This window comes from Barbus barbus (genome assembly GCF_936440315.1).
Source record: "Barbus barbus genome assembly, chromosome: 31".
NCBI classification, from domain to species: Eukaryota; Metazoa; Chordata; class Actinopteri; order Cypriniformes; family Cyprinidae; genus Barbus; species Barbus barbus.
In genome coordinates this window covers 26,149,995-26,168,841 of record NC_136759.1, presented here as the reverse complement: position 1 = coordinate 26,168,841, position 18,847 = coordinate 26,149,995, and the positions used below count along the sequence as shown (strand labels likewise).

At 45.3% G+C, this 18,847-nt stretch overlaps 1 protein-coding gene across 1 annotated transcript in view; it reads right to left on the bottom strand.

Annotated features, from left to right (window-relative positions):
- Positions 1–902: 902 nt before the first annotated feature.
- The window catches only part of LOC306851763 (P2Y purinoceptor 14-like), a gene marked incomplete at both ends in the record, with an annotated part of 125,076 nt that continues 107,131 nt past the window's right edge, over positions 903–18,847 (bottom strand). Inside the window, one exon of the mRNA XM_079388199.1 lies at positions 903–1,503. Coding sequence (XP_079244325.1) covers positions 903–1,503 — 601 coding nt within the window. The remainder of the gene's footprint in view (positions 1,504–18,847) is intronic.

Below are 18,847 nucleotides of genomic sequence, written 5' to 3'. Positions count from 1 at the left end.
ATTTTATTCAGTAAGATTGCAATAAATTGATCAAAAGTAATGTATACAAGATGTACAATAGGATATCTGATTTTAATTTAAAGTGTCATATACTTATGTAAAATAGCTACTTTTTACTGTGAACACTATAACTTTTATTCAAGTAACTTTAAATTTAAATACTTTGCAAATCAGTGTTGCAAATACATTCAAATACAATAAAATAAATTGCAGTATAAAAAGAACAGAACACAAACATTTACAAACATAAACACCTGATAACATTTACCAGTTGTCTAAAGGGTTTTCCTGGTTTATTATTATTATTATCTCTGTCAGATATTCCTATCTGAGGTTTCAGTGGGAGTTCAAAGAGGATATAAATATGGATGTTGTGTTTGTCAAGCAAAGTTTAAGCTGGTTTCCTCTCTCACCCCATGCTGAGAGTTGTGGAATATGAGGCACTAATAAAGAAGCATCATAATGCAGTTTTTGTGTTATTATTATATTTTTACATTAATAATGAATAAAATAAAATAAAAAATAAATAAAAAATATATATATATATTTCTATGTCACTAAGTAAATTTGATCATGTGAACTCTATACAAACGGTGAGATGTTCTTGCCTCCATTGAAGCACAAGATGTTCACTGTAGAACACTGTAGAAGATAAGGAATGTGGCTAACCAAACAGTTACTGGTACCCTCTGACTTTCAGAGTATTTTTAATTTTTTTTCCCATAGAAGTCAATGGCTACCACAAACTCTTTGGTTACCCACATTTTTCAAAATATCTTGAATTCTGCTTTGCTGAAGAAAGAGACCCATACAGGTTTGGAACAACATGAGGGTGGGTAAATGACAGAATTTTCATTTTTGGTAAACTATCCCTTTAATTCAACTTACTAGAGCTCTTTATCTCATTCGGACTGGCAAAATCTTTGCAGGTTAAGCTGTGCTCTGAAGGTCTTGCAAAATACAAAGTAAATAAGTGGATCCAAGCAGGCGTTTATTACTGTGAGCAGGACAGTCAGCTCCTTCAGGATGTAGAAAACCTGCTGTGCTCTGCAGTCTTGCAGCAGGGGTTTGATGAACATGTACGGCAGTCTCACCAGATGATACGGCACAAAACACACACAGAAAACTACCATCAGAACTCGCATGTTACGCTTTGACTTGCCGAGCTTAGCATTACCAGGATGATCCGGCATTGTGCGCTGAGCTTGACGAAGCTTCTGTACATTCAACCAGTAGAACAGAATCAGGGATACCAGCACCAACAAAAACAATGGAAAGCTAATGATCTGCAAGACCAAGTAGATCTGTTTGAGTAAGCTGTTATGAAAGTTGTCACAGTCGAAACCACCGTGGGCAGATGTTTGTTTATCAGCGCTGAGAAAAGCAGCAACGTAAGCTAAATTTGAGCACAGCAGAACAGCCCAAGACACGATGCAGATGTAGCGTGTCGAACGGACTGTTTGCAGTGGGTGAGTCTCCATTGGCCGTGTGATCTTCATGTACCTGAAACAAAAGAGCAGTGAATCGTAGTATACAGAGAAATGTCATATAGAACTAGGGCCATCCTCAGGAAGCAATGCTGTTTGTGTCTCTATGACTTGCTACTGATAATAAAACAATAATAAAATTAAAATCTGGTGTTACAGCATTTTGACCAATCAGACACACAATTTTGATTTTGATTTAACAAATCAATTAGTTATTAGATTAACAAATTGTCACAGACCCCCCCACCCAATACACATACTGGTGCTGGTGTGTCTGTCAATGACTCCAGGCCTCTGATTCCATGGCAACCCATCTGATAAGACCTGTTTTATTGCTCAATGGAATGCGGGTAGAGCAACACTTCCTCTTAGGGAAGACACATTACACCATAAATATGGACTCTTCTCTAACTTAATTCATAGAAAAACCTTTCTTTGAATGAACACACATATCTTTAGGTCATTGTGTATATCATTACTGTTATTAGTGGGTGCTTTTTTGAAGCACTCACTATTGTTATTGCTCATACTTATTAGGGGGTGCTTGCCAAAGCACTCACTATTATTATCTCACATACTTATTATTATTAGGGGGTGCTTGTCAAAGCACTCACTATTATTATTCTTCATACTTATTAGGGGGTGCTTGTCAAAGCACTCACTATTATTATCTCACATACTTATTAGGGGGTGCTTGTCAAAGCACTCACTATTATTATCTCACATACTTATTATTATTCTTATTCTTATTCTTCTTCCGTACAAACTTCGGCGCGCTACTCCTCCCGCACCGTTCGTCACAGAGCCATGAAACAGGCGTCAAATCGTGCGCCCTATTGAGGAGACCTGTGCTATGACTTTTATAAGCGATCGGGGTAACGGTGTTTGCCCCAGGGGCAAAAAAGCGGGCAAAAAATCCCATAGACAATGCATTGCGGCCAACTTTGACGCCTCGTAGCTCCGAGCGAGAATTTCGTAGAAACTTGTGATTCACCACATTTGGAGAGGCTATCAAGCTGTGCAAGAAGATACCCCGCAGTGGGGTATAAGTTGTACCCCTGGGGCACAAGAGCCCCCCAAAGTTGCCCCATTGACATACTATGGTGAGGGACGGCCCATGAAACAGCGCGTTTTTCCTACTATGGTAAAATGCATAGGGATTTTGTATTGATCATAGCTCTGGATCACAGTGTCATAGAGAAAAGGGGGTGGGCTCATTTTACTCAGACGACCAATCAATATCTCAGGATCATTGTGAAGCCATCAAGCCACGCCCTAGCAACCATTTAGAGAACCTTAGCAACAAGTTCCATAGACATCCATTGAAAGAGATCAAAGGGATATCTCCGGACTGAATTGTCATAGAAGCATGAGGGTGGTCTCATTTGACTCGGGCCAGCAAACGGCCAATCATGAATCACCTCAACACTTCCTAGCCCCTCCCTAGCAACCATTGTCGAGCACCTTAGTAACCAAAATCCAAAGAGGGATATCTTCCATTCTGAATGTCACAGAGGCATGGGAGTTGGTTTATATCATTCATAGTGACAAGAAGCCTTTGCAGTTTCATCATGCAACTCCATAGCAACCAAACAGAGTACCCTAGCAACCAAAATCCAAAGAGGGATATCTTCCATTCTGAATGTCACAGAGGCACGGGAGTTGGTTTATATCATTCATAGTGACAAGAAGCCTTTGCAGTTTCATCATGCAACTCCATAGCAACCAAACAGAGTACCCTAGCAACCAAAATCCAAAGAGGGATATCTTCCATTCTGAATGTCACAGAGGCATGGGAGTTGGTTTATATCATTCATAGCACCACCCTGGGTACCATAGCAACCGCCCTAGCAACCATCCTGGGTACCCTAGCAACCGCATAGCAACACCCTAGCAACCACCCCAAGTACCCTAGCAACCACATAGCAACACCTTAGCAACCACCCTGGGTACCCTAGCAACTGCCCTAGCAACCATTCTGGGTACCCTAGCAACCGCATAGCAACACCCTAGCAACCACCCAAAGTACCCTAGCAACCACATAGCATCACCTTAGCAACCACCCTGGGTACCCTAGCAACCACCCTAGCAACCATCCTGGGTACCCTAGCAACCGCATAGCAACACCCTAGCAACCACCCCAAGTACCCTAGCAACCACATAGCATCACCTTAGCAACCACCCTGGGTACCCTAGCAACCACCCTAGCAACCATCCTAAGTACCCTAGCAACCGCATAGCAACACCCTAGCAACCACCCCAATTACCCTAGCAACCACATAGCAACACCTTAGCAACCACCCTGGGTACCTTAGCAACGGCCCTAGTAACCATCCTGGGTACCCTAGCAACCACATAGCAACACCTTAGCAACAACCCTGGGAACCCTAGCAACCACCCTAGCAACCATCCTAGGTACCTTAGCAACCATCCTGGTTACCCTAGCAACGGCCCTAGCAACCATCCTGGGTACCCTAGCAACCGCATAGCAACACCCTAGCAACACCTTAGTAACCATCTTGGGTACCCTAGCAACCACCCTAGCAACCATCCTAGGAACCCTAGCAACCACCTTAGCAACCGAGTGGCGAGTTTTGCCACGCCAAGCACCCCCTCACATTTTCTTCAGGAAATGTACATTCTAGTTATTAGGGGGTGCTTGCCAAAGCACTCACTATTATTATCTCACATACTTATTATTATTCTTCTTCTTCTTCTTCTTCCGTACAAATTTTGACGCGCTACTCCTCCCGCACCGTTTGTCACAGACCCATGAATGAGGCGTCAAATCGTGCGGATTATTCGGGAATGATGTGCTATGACTTTTATAAGCGATCGGGGGTACGGTATTTGCCCCAGGGGCAAAAAAGCGGGCAAAAAATCGCATTGACAATGCATTGCGGCCAACTTTGACGGCTCGTAGCTCCGAGCGAGAATTTCGTAGAAACTTGTGAATCACCACATTTGGAGAGGCTATCAAGCTGTGCAAGAAGATACCCCGCAGTGGGGTATAAGTTGTACCCCTGGGGCACAAGAGCCCCCCAAAGTTGCCCCATTGACATACTATGGTGAGGGACGGCCCATGAAACTGCGCGTTTTTCCTACTATGGTAAATTGCATAGGGATTTTGTATTGATCATAGCTCTGGATCAAAGTGTCATAGAGATAAGGGGGCGGGCTCATTTTACTCAGACGACCAATCAATATCTCAGGATCATTGTGAAGCCATCAAGCCACGCCCTAGCAACCATTTAGAGAACCTTAGCAACAAGTTCCATAGACATTCATTGAAAAAGATCAAAGGGATATCTCCGGACTGAATTGTCATAGAAACATGAGGGTGGTCTCATTTGACTCGGGGCAGCGAACAGCCAATCATGAATCACCTCAATACTTCCTAGCCCCTCCCTAGCAACCATTGTCGAGCACCTTAACAACCAAAATCCAAAGAAGGATATCTTCCATTCTGAATGTCACAGAGGCATGGGAGTTGGTTTATATCATTCATAGTGACAAGAAGCCTTTGCAGTTTCATCATTGGCAGCTCCAAGCATCTCCATAGCAACCAAACAGAGGACCTTAGCAACCAAAATCCAAAGAGGTATATCTTCCATTCTGAATGTCACAGAGGCATGGGAGTTGGTTTATATCATTCATAGTGACAAGAAGCCTTTGCAGTTTCATCATGCAACTCCATAGCAACGAAACAGAGTACCCTAGCAACCAAAATCCAAACAGGGATATCTTCCATTCTGATTGTCACAGAGGCATGGGAGTTGGTTTATATCATTCATAGTGACAAGACGCCTTTGCAGTTTCATCATGCAACTCCATAGCAACGAAACAGAGTACCCTAGCAACCAAAATCCAAACAGGGATATCTTCCATTCTGAATGTCACAGAGGCACGGGAGTTGGTTTATATCATTCATAGTGACAAGAAGCCTTTGCAGTTTCATCATGCTACTCCATAGCAACCAAACAGAGTACCCTAGCAACCAAAATCCAAAGAGGGATATCTTCCATTCTGAATGTCACAGAGGTATGGGAGTTGGTTTATATCATTCATAGTGACAAGAAGCCTTTGCAGTTTCATCATGCAACTCCATAGCAACCAAACAGAGTACCCTAGCAACCAAAATCCAAAGAGGGATATCTTCCATTCTGAATGTCACAGAGGCATGGGAGTTGGTTTATATCATTCATAGTGACAAGAAGCCTTTGCAGTTTAATCATGCAACTCCATAGCAACCAAACAGAGTACCCTAGCAACCAAAATCCAAAGAGGGATATCTTCCATTCTGAATGTCACAGAGGCATGGGAGTTGGTTTATATCATTCATAGTGACAAGAAGCCTTTGCAGTTTCATCATTGGCAGCTCCAAGCATCTCCATAGCAACCAAACAGAGGACCTTAGCAACCAAAATCCAAAGAGGTATATCTTCCATTCTGAATGTCACAGAGGCATGGGAGTTGGTTTATATCATTCATAGTGACAAGAAGCCTTTGCAGTTTCATCATGCAACTCCATAGCAACGAAACAGAGTACCCTAGCAACCAAAATCCAAACAGGGATATCTTCCATTCTGATTGTCACAGAGGCATGGGAGTTGGTTTATATCATTCATAGTGACAAGACGCCTTTGCAGTTTCATCATGCAACTCCATAGCAACGAAACAGAGTACCCTAGCAACCAAAATCCAAACAGGGATATCTTCCATTCTGAATGTCACAGAGGCACGGGAGTTGGTTTATATCATTCATAGTGACAAGAAGCCTTTGCAGTTTCATCATGCTACTCCATAGCAACCAAACAGAGTACCCTAGCAACCAAAATCCAAAGAGGGATATCTTCCATTCTGAATGTCACAGAGGTATGGGAGTTGGTTTATATCATTCATAGTGACAAGAAGCCTTTGCAGTTTCATCATGCAACTCCATAGCAACCAAACAGAGTACCCTAGCAACCAAAATCCAAAGAGGGATATCTTCCATTCTGAATGTCACAGAGGCATGGGAGTTGGTTTATATCATTCATAGTGACAAGAAGCCTTTGCAGTTTAATCATGCAACTCCATAGCAACCAAACAGAGTACCCTAGCAACCAAAATCCAAAGAGGGATATCTTCCATTCTGAATGTCACAGAGGCATGGGAGTTGGTTTATATCATTCATAGCACCACCCTGGGTACCATAGCAACGGCCCTAGCAACCATCCTGGGTACCCTAGCAACCGCATAGCAACACCCTAGCAACCACCACAAGTACCCTAGCAACCACATAGCAACACCTTAGCAACCACCCTGGGTACCCTAGCAACCGCCCTAGCAACCATCCTGGGTACCCTAGCAACCGCATAGCAACACCCTAGCAACCACCCCAATTACCCTAGCAACCACATAGCATCACCTTAGCAACCACCCTGGGTACCCTAGCAACCGCCCTAGCAACCATCCTGAGTACCCTAGCAACCGCATAGCAACACCCTAGAAACCACCCCAATTACCCTAGCAACCACATAGCAACACCTTAGCAACCACCCTGGGTACCCTAGCAACCGCCCTAGCAACCATCCTGGGTACCCTAGCAACCATCCTGATTACCCTAGCAACCGCATAGCAACACCTTAGCAACTACCCTGGGTACCCTAGCAACGGCCCTAACAACCATCCTGGGTACCCTAGCAACCGAGTGGCGAGTTTTGCCACGCCAAGCACCCCCTCACATTTTCTTCAGGAAATGTACATTCTAGTTATTATTAGTGGGTGCTTTTTTGAAGCACTCACTATTGTTATTCGGCATACTTATTTTTATTATTATTATTTTCTTCTTTATTCCGCCGTTATTTTGACGCGCTACTCCTCCCGCAGCTTTTGTCACAGAGCAACGAATGAGGCGTCAAATCGTGCGGATTAATCGGGAATGGTGTGCTATGACTTTTATAAGCGATCGGGGGTACGGTATTTGCCCCAGGGGCAAAAAAGCGGCCCAAAAATCGCATTGACTTAACATTGCGACAAACTTTGACGAATCATAGCTCAGAGCGAGGATTTCGCAGAAACTTGTGATTTGCCACATTTGAAGAGGCTGGGAGGATCTGTAAGAACATACCTCACAATGGGGTAAAAGTTTGACCCCTGGGGCAGAAGAGGCCCCCAAAGTTGCCCCATTGACTTACTATGGAGCAGGACGGCCCATCAAATGCATGCGTTTTACCTACTATGGTAAATTGCATAGGGATTTTGTATTGAACATAGCTCTGGATCACAGTGTCATAGAGACAAGGAGGCGGGCTCATTTTACTCAGACGACCAATCAATCTCTCAGGATCATTGTGAAGCTATAAAGCCACGCCCTAGCAACCATTTAGAGAACCTTAGCAACAAGTTCCATAGACATTCATTGAAAGAGATCAAAGGGATATCTCCGGACTGAATTGTCATAGAAACATGAGGGTGGTCTCATTTGACTCGGGGCAGCAAACAGCCAATCATGAATCACTTCAACACTTCCTAGCCCCTCCCTAGCAACAATTGTCGAACAACTTAGCAACCAAAATCCAAAGAGGGATATCTTCCATTCTGAATGTCACAGAGGCATGGGAGTTGGTTTATATCATTCATAGTGACAAGAAGCCTTTGCAGTTTCATCATTGGCAGCCCATAGCAACCAAACAGAGTACCTTAGCAACCAAAATCCAAAGAGAGATATCTTCCATTCTGAATGTCACAGAGGCATGGGAGTTGGTTTATATCATTCATAGTGACAAGAAGCCTTTGGAGTTTCATGATTGGCAGCTGCCAAGCCACTCCCTAGCAACCAAACAGAGTACCCTAGCAACCGAGTGGCGAGTTTTGCCACGCCAAGCACCCACTCACATTTTCTTCAGGAAATGTACATTCTAGTTATTATTCTTCTTCTTCCGTACAAATTTTGACGCGCTACTCCTCCCGCACCGTTTGTCACAGACCCATGAATGAGGCGTCAAATCGTGCGGATTAATCGGGAATGGTGTGCTATGACTTTTATAAGCGATCGGGGGTACGGTGTTTGCCCCAGGGGCAAAAAGGCGGGCAAAAAATCGCATAGACAATGCATTGCGGCCAACTTTGACGGCTCGTAGCTCCGAGTGAGAATTTCGTAGAAACTTGTGAATCACCACATTTGGAGAGGCTATCAAGCTGTGCAAGAAGATACCCCGCAGTGGGGTATAAGTTGTACCCCCGGGGCACAACAGCCCCCCAAAGTTGCCCCATTGACATACTATGGTGAGGGACGGCCCATGAAACAGCGCGTTTTTCCTACTATGGTAAATTGCATAGGGATTTTGTATTGAACATAGCTCTGGATCACAGTGTCATAGAGATAAGGGGGCGGGCTCATTTTACTCAGACGACCAATCAATATCTCAGGATCATTGTGAAGCCATCAAGCCACGCCCTAGCAACCATTTAGAGAACCTTAGCAACAAGTTCCATAGACATCCATTGAAAGAGATCAAAGGGATATCTCCGGAATGAATTGTCATAGAAACATGAGGGTGGGCTCATTTGACTCGGGGCAGCAAACAGCCAATCATGAATCACCTCAACACTTCCTAGCCCCTCCCTAGCAACCATTGTCGAGCAACTTAGCAACCAAAATCCAAAGAGGGATATCTTGCATTCTGAATGTCACAGAGGCATTGGAGTTGGTTTATATCATTCATAGTGACAAGAAGCCTTTGCAGTTTCATCATTGGCAGCTCCAAGCATCTCCAAAGCAACCAAACAGAGGACCTTAGCAACCAAAATCCAAAGAGGTATATCTTCCATTCTGAATGTCACAGAGGCATGGGAGTTGGTTTATATCATTCATAGTGACAAGAAGCCTTTGCAGTTTCATCATGCAACTCCATAGCAACCAAACAGAGTACCCTAGCAACCAAAATCCAAAGAGGGATATCTTCCATTCTGAATGTCACAGAGGCATGGGAGTTGGTTTATATCATTCATAGTGACAAGAAGCCTTTGCAGTTTCATCATGCAACTCCATAGCAACCAAACAGAGTACCCTAGCAACCAAAATCCAAAGAGGGATATCTTCCATTCTGAATGTCACAGAGGCATGGGAGTTGGTTTATATCATTCATAGCACCACCCTGGGTACCATAGCAACGGCCCTAGCAACCATCCTGGGTACCCTAGCAACCGCATAGCAACACCCTAGCAACCACCCCAAGTACCATAGCAACCGCATAGCAACACCTTAGCAACCACCCTGGGTACCCTAGCAACCGCCCTAGCAACCATCCTGGGTACCCTAGCAACCGCATAGAAACACCCTAGCAACCACCCCAAGTACCCTAGCAACCACATAGCAACACCTTAGCAACCACCCTGGGTACCCTAGAAACCGCCCTAGCAACCATCCTGGGTACCCTAGCAACCGCATAGCAACACCCTAGCAACCACCCCAATTACCCTAGCAACCACATAGCATCACCTTAGCAACCACCCTGGGTACCCTAGCAACCGCCCTAGCAACCATCCTAGGTTCCCTAGCAACCATCCTGATTACCCTAGCAACCGCATAGCAACACCTTAGCAACCACCCTGGGTACCCTAGCAACGGTCCTAGCAACCATCCTGGGTACCCTAGCAACCGAGTGGCGAGTTTTGCCACGCCAAGCACCCCCTCACATTTTCTTCAGGAAATGTACATTCTAGTTAGGGGGTGCTTGCCAAAGCACTCACTATTATTATTCTTCATACTTATTATTATTCTTCTTCTTCTTCTTCTTCCGTACAAATTTTGACGCGCTACTCCTCCCGCACCGTTTGTCACAGACCCATGAATGAGGCGTCAAATCGTGCGGATTATTCGGGAATGGTGTGCTATGACTTTTATAAGCGATCGGGGGTACGGTGTTTGCCCCAGGGGCAAAAAAGCGGGCAAAAAATCGCATTGACAATGCATTGCGGCCAACTTTGACGGCTCGTAGCTCCGAGCGAGAATTTCGTAGAAACTTGTGAATCACCACATTTGGAGAGGCTATCAAGCTGTGCAAGAAGATACCCCGCAATGGGGTAGAAGTTGTACCCCTGGGGCACAAGAGCCCCCCAAAGTTGCCCCATTGACTTACTATGGTGAGGGACGGCCCATGAAACAGCGCGTTTTTCCTACTATGGTAAATTGCAAAGGGATTTTGTATTGAACATAGCTCTGGATCACAGTGTCATAGAGATAAGGGGGCGGGCTCATTTTACTCAGACGACCAATCAATATCTCAGGATCATTGTGAAGCCATCAAGCCACGCCCTAGCAACCATTTAGAGAACCTTAGCAACAAGTTCCATAGACATTCATTGAAAAAGATCAAAGGGATATCTCCGGACTGAATTGTCATAGAAACATGAGGGTGGTCTCGTTTGACTCGGGGCAGCAAACAGCCAATCATGAATCACCTCAATACTTCCTAGCCCCTCCCTAGCAACCATTGTCGAGCACCTTAACAACCAAAATCCAAAGAGGGATATCTTCCATTCTGAATGTCACAGAGGCATGGGAGTTGGTTTATATCATTCATAGTGACAAGAAGCCTTTGCAGTTTCATCATTGGCAGCTCCAAGCAACTCCATAGCAACCAAACAGAGGAACTTAGCAACCAAAATCCAAAGAGGGATATCTTCCATTCTGAATGTCACAGAGGCAAGGGAGTTGGTTTATATCATTCATAGTGACAAGAAGCCTTTGCAGGTTCATCATGCAACTCCATAGCAACCAAACAGAGTACCCTAGCAACCAAAATCCAAAGAGGGATATCTTCCATTCTGAATGTCACAGAGGCATGGGAGTTGGTTTATATCATTCATAGTGACAAGAAGCCTTTGCAGTTTCATCATGCAACTCCATAGCAACCAAACAGAGTACCCTAGCAACCAAAATCCAAAGAGGGATATCTTCCATTCTGAATGTCACAGAGGCATGGGAGTTGGTTTATATCATTCATAGTGACAAGAAGCCTTTGCAGTTTCATCATGCAACTCCATAGCAACCAAACAGAGTACCCTAGCAACCAAAATCCAAAGAGGGATATCTTCCATTCTGAATGTCACAGAGGCATGGGAGTTGGTTTATATCATTCATAGCACCACCCTGGGTACCATAGCAACGGCCCTAGCAACCATCCTGGGTACCCTAGCAACCGCATAGCAACACCCTAGCAACCACCCTAAGTACCCTAGCAACCACATAGCAACACCTTAGCAACCACCCTGGGTACCCTAGCAACCGCCCTAGCAACCATCCTGGGTACCCTAGCAACCGCATAGCAACACCCTAGCAACCACCCCAATTACCCTAGCAACCACATAGCATCACCTTAGCAACCACCCTGGGTACCCTAGCAACCATCCTGGGTACCCTAGCAACCGCATAGCAACACCCTAGCAACCACCCCAATTACCCTAGCAACCACATAGTATCACCTTAGCAACCACTCTGGGTACCCTAGCAACAGCCCTAGCAACCATCCTGGGTACCCTAGCAACCGCATAGCAACACCCTAGCAACCACCCCAAGTACCCTAGCAACCACATAGCAACACCTTAGCAACCACCCTGGGTACCCTAGCAACAGCCCTAGCAACCATCCTGGGTACCCTAGCAACCGCATAGCAACACCCTAGCAACCACCCCAAGTACCCTAGCAACCACATAGCAACACCTTAGCAACCACCCTGGGTACCCTAGAAACCGCCCTAGCAACCATCCTGGGTACCCTAGCAACCGCATAGCAATACCCTAGCAACCACCCTGGGTACCCTAGCAACGGCCCTAGCAACCATCCCCAGTGCCCTAGCAACCGCCCAGCAGTGCCAAGGAAACCACTCAAGCCAACCTAGCAACCGAGTGGCGAGTTTTGCCACGCCAAGCACCCCCTCACATTTTCTTCAGGAAATGTACATTCTAGTTAGGGGGTGCTTGCCAAAGCACTCACTATTATTATTCTTCATACTTATTAGGGGGTGCTTGCCAAAGCACTCACTATTATTATTCTTCATACTTATTATTATTCTTATTCTTATTCTTATTCTTCTTCCGTACAAACTTCGGTACGCTACTCCTCCCGCACCGTTCGTCACAGAGCCCTGAAACAGGCGTCAAATCGTGCGCCCTATTGAGGAGACATGTGCTATGACTTTTATAAGCGATCGGGGTAACGGTGTTTGCCCCAGGGGCAAAAAAGCGGGCAAAAAATCGCATAGACAATGCATTGCGGCCAACTTTGACGGCTCGTAGCTCCGAGCGAGAATTTCGTAGAAACTTGTGAATCACCACATTTGGAGAGGCTATCAAGCTGTGAAAGAAGATACCCCGCAGTGGGGTATAAGTTGTACCCCTGGGGCACAATAGCCCCCCAAAGTTGCCCCATTGACATACTATGGTGAGGGACGGCCCATGAAACAGCGCGTTTTTCCTACTATGGTAAATTGCATAGGGATTTTGTATTGAACATAGCTCTGGATCAAAGTGTCATAGAGATAAGGGGGTGGGCTCATTTTACTCAGACGACCAATCAATATCTCAGGATCATTGTGAAGCCATCAAGCCACGCCCTAGCAACCATTTAGAGAACCTTAGCAACAAGTTCCATAGACATTCATTGAAAAAGATCAAAGGGATATCTCCGGACTGAATTGTCATAGAAACATGAGGGTGGTCTCATTTGACTCGGGGCAGCAAACGGCCAATCATGAATCACCTCAACACTTCCTAGCCCCTCCCTAGCAACCATTGTCGAGCAACTTAGCAACCAAAATCCAAAGAGGGATATCTTGCATTCTGAACGTCACAGAGGCATGGGAGTTGGTTTATATCATTCACAGTGACAAGAAGCCTTTGCAGTTTCATCATTGGCAGCTCCAAGCATCTCCATAGCAACCAAACAGAGGACCTTAGCAACCAAAATCCAAAGAGGTATATCTTCCATTCTGAATGTCACAGAGGCATGGGAGTTGGTTTATATCATTCATAGTGACAAGAAGCCTTTGCAGTTTCATCACGCAACTCCATAGCAACCAAACAGAGTACCCTAGCAACCAAAATCCAAAGAGGGATATCTTCCATTCTGAATGTCACAGAGGCACGGGAGTTGGTTTATATCATTCATAGTGACAAGAAGCCTTTGCAGTTTCATCATGCTACTCTATAGCAACCAAACAGAGTACCCTAGCAACCAAAATCCAAAGAGGGATATCTTCCATTCTGAATGTCAAAGAGGCATGGGAGTTGGTTTATATCATTCATAGTGACAAGAAGCCTTTGCAGTTTCATCATGCAACTCCATAGCAACCAAACAGAGTACCCTAGCAACCAAAATCCAAAGAGGGATATCTTCCATTCTGAATGTCACAGAGGCATGGGAGTTGGTTTATATCATTCATAGTGACAAGAAGCCTTTGCAGTTTCATCATGCAACTCCATAGCAACCAAACAGAGTACCCTAGCAACCAAAATCCAAAGAGGGATATCTTCCATTCTGAATGTCACAGAGGCATGGGAGTTGGTTTATATCATTCATAGCACCACCCTGGGTACCATAGCAACGGCCCTAGCAACCATCCTGGGTACCCTAGCAACCGTATAGCAACACCCTAGCAACCACCCCAAGTACCCTAGCAACCACATAGCAACACCTTAGCAACCACCCTGGGTACCTTAGCAACCGCCCTAGCAACCATCCTGGGTACCCTAGCAACCATCCTGATTACCCTAGCAACCGCATAGCAACACCTTAGCAACCACCCTGGGTACCCTAGCAACGGCCCTAGCAACCATCCTGGGTACCCTAGCAACCGAGTGGCGAGTTTTGCCACGCCAAGCACCCCCTCACATTTTCTTCAGGAAATGTACATTCTAGTTAGGGGGTGCTTGTCAAAGCACTCACTATTATTATCTCACATACTTATTATTATTATTCTTATTCTTATTCTTATTCTTCTTCCGTACAAACTTCGGCACGCTACTCCTCCCGCACCGTTCGTCACAGAGCCATGAAACAGGCGTCAAATCGTGCGCCCTATTGAGGAGACCTGTGCTATGACTTTTATAAGCGATCGGGGGTACGGTATTTGCCCCAGGGGCAAAAAAGCGGGCAAAAAATCCCATAGACAATGCATTGCGGCCAACTTTGACGGCTCGTAGCTCCGAGCGAGAATTTCGTAGAAACTTGTGAATCACCACATTTGGAGAGGCTATCAAGCTGTGCAAGAAGATACCCCGCAGTGGGGTATAAGTTGTACCCCTGGGGCACAATAGCCCCCCAAAGTTGCCCCATTGACATACTATGGTGAGGGAAGGCCCATGAAACAGCGCGTTTTTCCTACTATGGTAAATTGCATAGGGATTTTGTATTGATCATAGCTCTGGATCACAGTGTCATAGAGATAAGGGGGCGGGCTCATTTTACTCAGACGACCAATCAATATCTCAGGATCATTGTGAAGCCATCAAGCCACGCCCTAGCAACCATTTAGAGAACCTTAGCAACAAGTTCCATAAACATCCATTGAAAGAGATCAAAGGGATATCTCCGGACTGAATTGTCATAGAAGCATGAGGGTGGTCTCATTTGACTCGGGCCAGCAAACGGCCAATCATGAATCACCTCAACACTTCCTAGCCCCTCCCTAGCAACCATTGTCGACCACCTTAGTAACCAAAATCCAAAGAGGGATATCTTCCATTCTGAATGTCACAGAGGCATGGGAGTTGGTTTATATCATTCATAGTGACAAGAAGCCTTTGCAGTTTCATCACGCATCTCCATAGCAACCAAACAGAGTACCCTAGCAACCAAAATCCAAAGAGGGATATCTTCCATTCTGAACGTCTCAGAGGCACGGGAGTTGGTTTATATCATTCATAGTGACAAGAAGCCTTTGCAGTTTCATCATGGAACTCCATAGCAACCAAACAGAGTAGCCTAGCAACCAAAATCCAAAGAGGGATATCTTCCATTCTGAATGTCACAGAGGCACGGGAGTTGGTTTATATCATTCATAGTGACAAGAAGCCTTTGCAGTTTCATCATGCAACTCCATAGCAACCAAACAGAGTACCCTAGCAACCAAAATCCAAAGAGGGATATCTTCCATTCTGAATGTCACAGAGGCATGGGAGTTGGTTTATATCATTCATAGCACCACCCTGGGTACCATAGCAACGGCCCTAGCAACCATCCTGGGTACCCTAGCAACCGCATAGCAACACCCTAGCAACCACCCCAAGTACCCTAGCAACCACATAGCAACACCTTAGCAACCATCCTGGGTACCCTAGCAACCGCCCTAGCAACCATCCTGGGTACCCTAGCAACCGCATAGCAACACCCTAGCAACCACCCCAATTACCCTAGCAACCACATACCATCACCTTAGCAACCACCCTGGGTACCCTAGCAACCACCCTAGCAACCATCCTGGGTACCCTAGCAACCGCATAGCAACACCCTAGCAACCACCCCAAGTACCCTAGCAACCACATAGCAACACCTTAGCAACCACCCTGGGTACCCTAGCAACCGAGTGGCGAGTTTTGCCACGCCAAGCACCCCCTCACATTTTCTTCAGGAAATGTACATTCTAGTGTTACTATTACTATTCGACTTTACAAAACTTCGGCGCGCTACTCCTCCCGCACCGTTTGTCGTAGACCCATGAATGAGGTATCAAATCGTGCGGCTTATTAAGGAGAGGTGTGCTATGACTTTTATAAGCGATCGGGTGTACGATGTTCGTACAGTGGGCGAAATAAAATGTCCCATAGACTTAACATTGGCATAAAATTTGTGAGATCATATCTTTGGATTAGAAAGTGATAGATGCTTGGGAGTGGGTTCTTTTAACTCGGCCTATCAAGTAGACAATAAGTACTGACATGACAACTTCATAGCTACACCCTAGCAACAACTTACAGTACCCTAGCAACCATACAATCATATAAATAAGAAATATCTCAGCATCAGAACTTCGTACAGAGAAGGGGTTGGGCTCTTTTGACTCGGGTGGGACATCACTCTGTAAATATCAACATGTTCAATGTGTACCCACACCATAACAACCATTTAGAGCATCCTAGCAACCGTTTAACTATAAAAGGAAGCCACATCTCAGCTCCATAACATCATACAGACATGCTGGTTGGCTATAGTGGCGAGTTTTGCCACGCCAAGCACCCCCTCACATTTTCTTCAGGAAATGTACATTCTAGTTAGGGGGTGCTTGCCAAAGCACTCACTATTATTATCTCACATACTTATTATTATTATTCTTCTTATTCTTATTCTTCTTCCGTACAAACTTCGGCACGCTACTCCTCCCGCACCGTGCGTCACAGAGCCATGAAACAGGCGTCAAATCGTGCGCCCTATTAAGGACACCTGTGCTATGACTTTTATAAGCGATCGGGGTAACGGTGTTTGCCCCAGGGGCAAAAAAGCGGGCAAAAAATCCCATAGACAATGCATTGCGGCCAACTTTGACGCCTCGTAGCTCCGAGCGAGAATTTCGCAGAAACTTGTGAATCACCACATTTGGAGAGGCTATCAAGCTGTGCAAGAAGATACCCCGCAGTGGGGTATAAGTTGTACCCCTGGGGCACAAGAGCCCCCCAAAGTTGCCCCAGTGATTTACTATGGTGAGGGACTGCCCGTGAAACAGCGCGTTTTTCCTACTATGGTAAATTGCATAGGGATTTTGTATTGAACATAGCTCTGGATCACAGTGTCATAGAGATAAGGGGGCGGGCTCATTTTACTCAGACGACCAATCAATATCTCAGGATCATTGTGAAGCCATAAAGCCACGCCCTAGTAACCATTTAGAGAACCTTAGCAACAAGTTCCATAGACATTCATTGAAAGAGATCAAAGGAATATCTCCGGACTGAATTGTCATAGAAACATGAGGGTGGTCTCCTTTGACTCGGGGCAGCGAACAGCCAATCATGAATCACCTCAATACTTCCTAGCCCCTCCCTAGCAACCATTGTCGAGCACCTTAACAACCAAAATCCAAAGAGGGATATCTTCCATTCTGAATGTCACAGAGGCATGGGAGTTGGTTTATATTATTCATAGTGACAAGAAGCCTTTGCAGTTTCATCATTGGCAGCTCCAAGCAACTCCATAGCAACCAAACAGAGGACCTTAGCAACCAAAATCCAAAGAGGTATATCTTCCATTCTGAAAGTCACAGAGGCATGGGAGTTGGTTTATATCATTCATATTGACAAGAAGCATTTGCAGTTTCATCATGCAACTCCATAGCAACCAAACAGAGTACCCTAGCAACCAAAATCCAAAGAGGGATATCTTCCATTCTGAATGTCACAGAGGCATGGGAGTTGGTTTATATCATTCATAGTGACAAGAAGCCTTTGCAGTTTCATCACGCAACTCCATAGCAACCAAACAGAGTACCCTAGCAACCAAAATCCAAAGAGGGATATCTTCCATTCTGAATGTCACAGAGGCATGGGAGTTGGTTTATATCATTCATAGCACCACCCTGGGTACCATAGCAACGGCCCTAGCAACCATCCTGGGTACCCTAGCAACCGCATAGCAACACCCTAGCAACCACCCCAAGTACCCTAGCAACCGAGTGGCGAGTTTTGCCACGCCAAGCACCCCCTCACATTTTCTTCAGGAAATGTACATTCTAGTGTTACTATTACTATTCGACTTTACAAAACTTCGGCGCGCTACTCCTCCCGCACCGTTTGTCATAGACCCATGAATGAGGTGTCAAATCGACCGCCTCATTGAGGAGAGGTGTGCTATGACTTTTCTAAGCGATCAGACCTACGATGTTCGTACAGCGGACGAATAAGTAGGCAAAAAAGTCCCATTGACTTACAATGGTGGAATTTTCATGAATTTGAATCTCAACTGTCACTTTCTCACACACACACAAAAACAAGCAGGCCCTTCTCTCTCTCTCTCTCTCTCTCTCTCATTCTAGCACATAGAAATACTGCTTACACCCTAGCAACCGAGTGGCGACTTTTGCCACGCCAAGCACCCCCTCACATTTTCTTCAGGAAATGTACATTCTAGTGTTACTATTACTATTCGACTTTACAAAACTTCGGCGCGCTACTCCTCCCGCACCGTTTGTCGTAGACCCATGAATGAGGTGTCAAATCGTGCGGCTTAGTAAGGAGAGGTGTGCTATGACTTTTATAAGCGATCGGGTGTACGATGTTCGTACAGTGGGCGAAAAAAAATGTCCCATAGACTTAACATTGGCATAAAATTTGTGAGATCATATCTTTGGATTAGAAAGTGATAGATGCTTGCGGGTGGGTTCTTT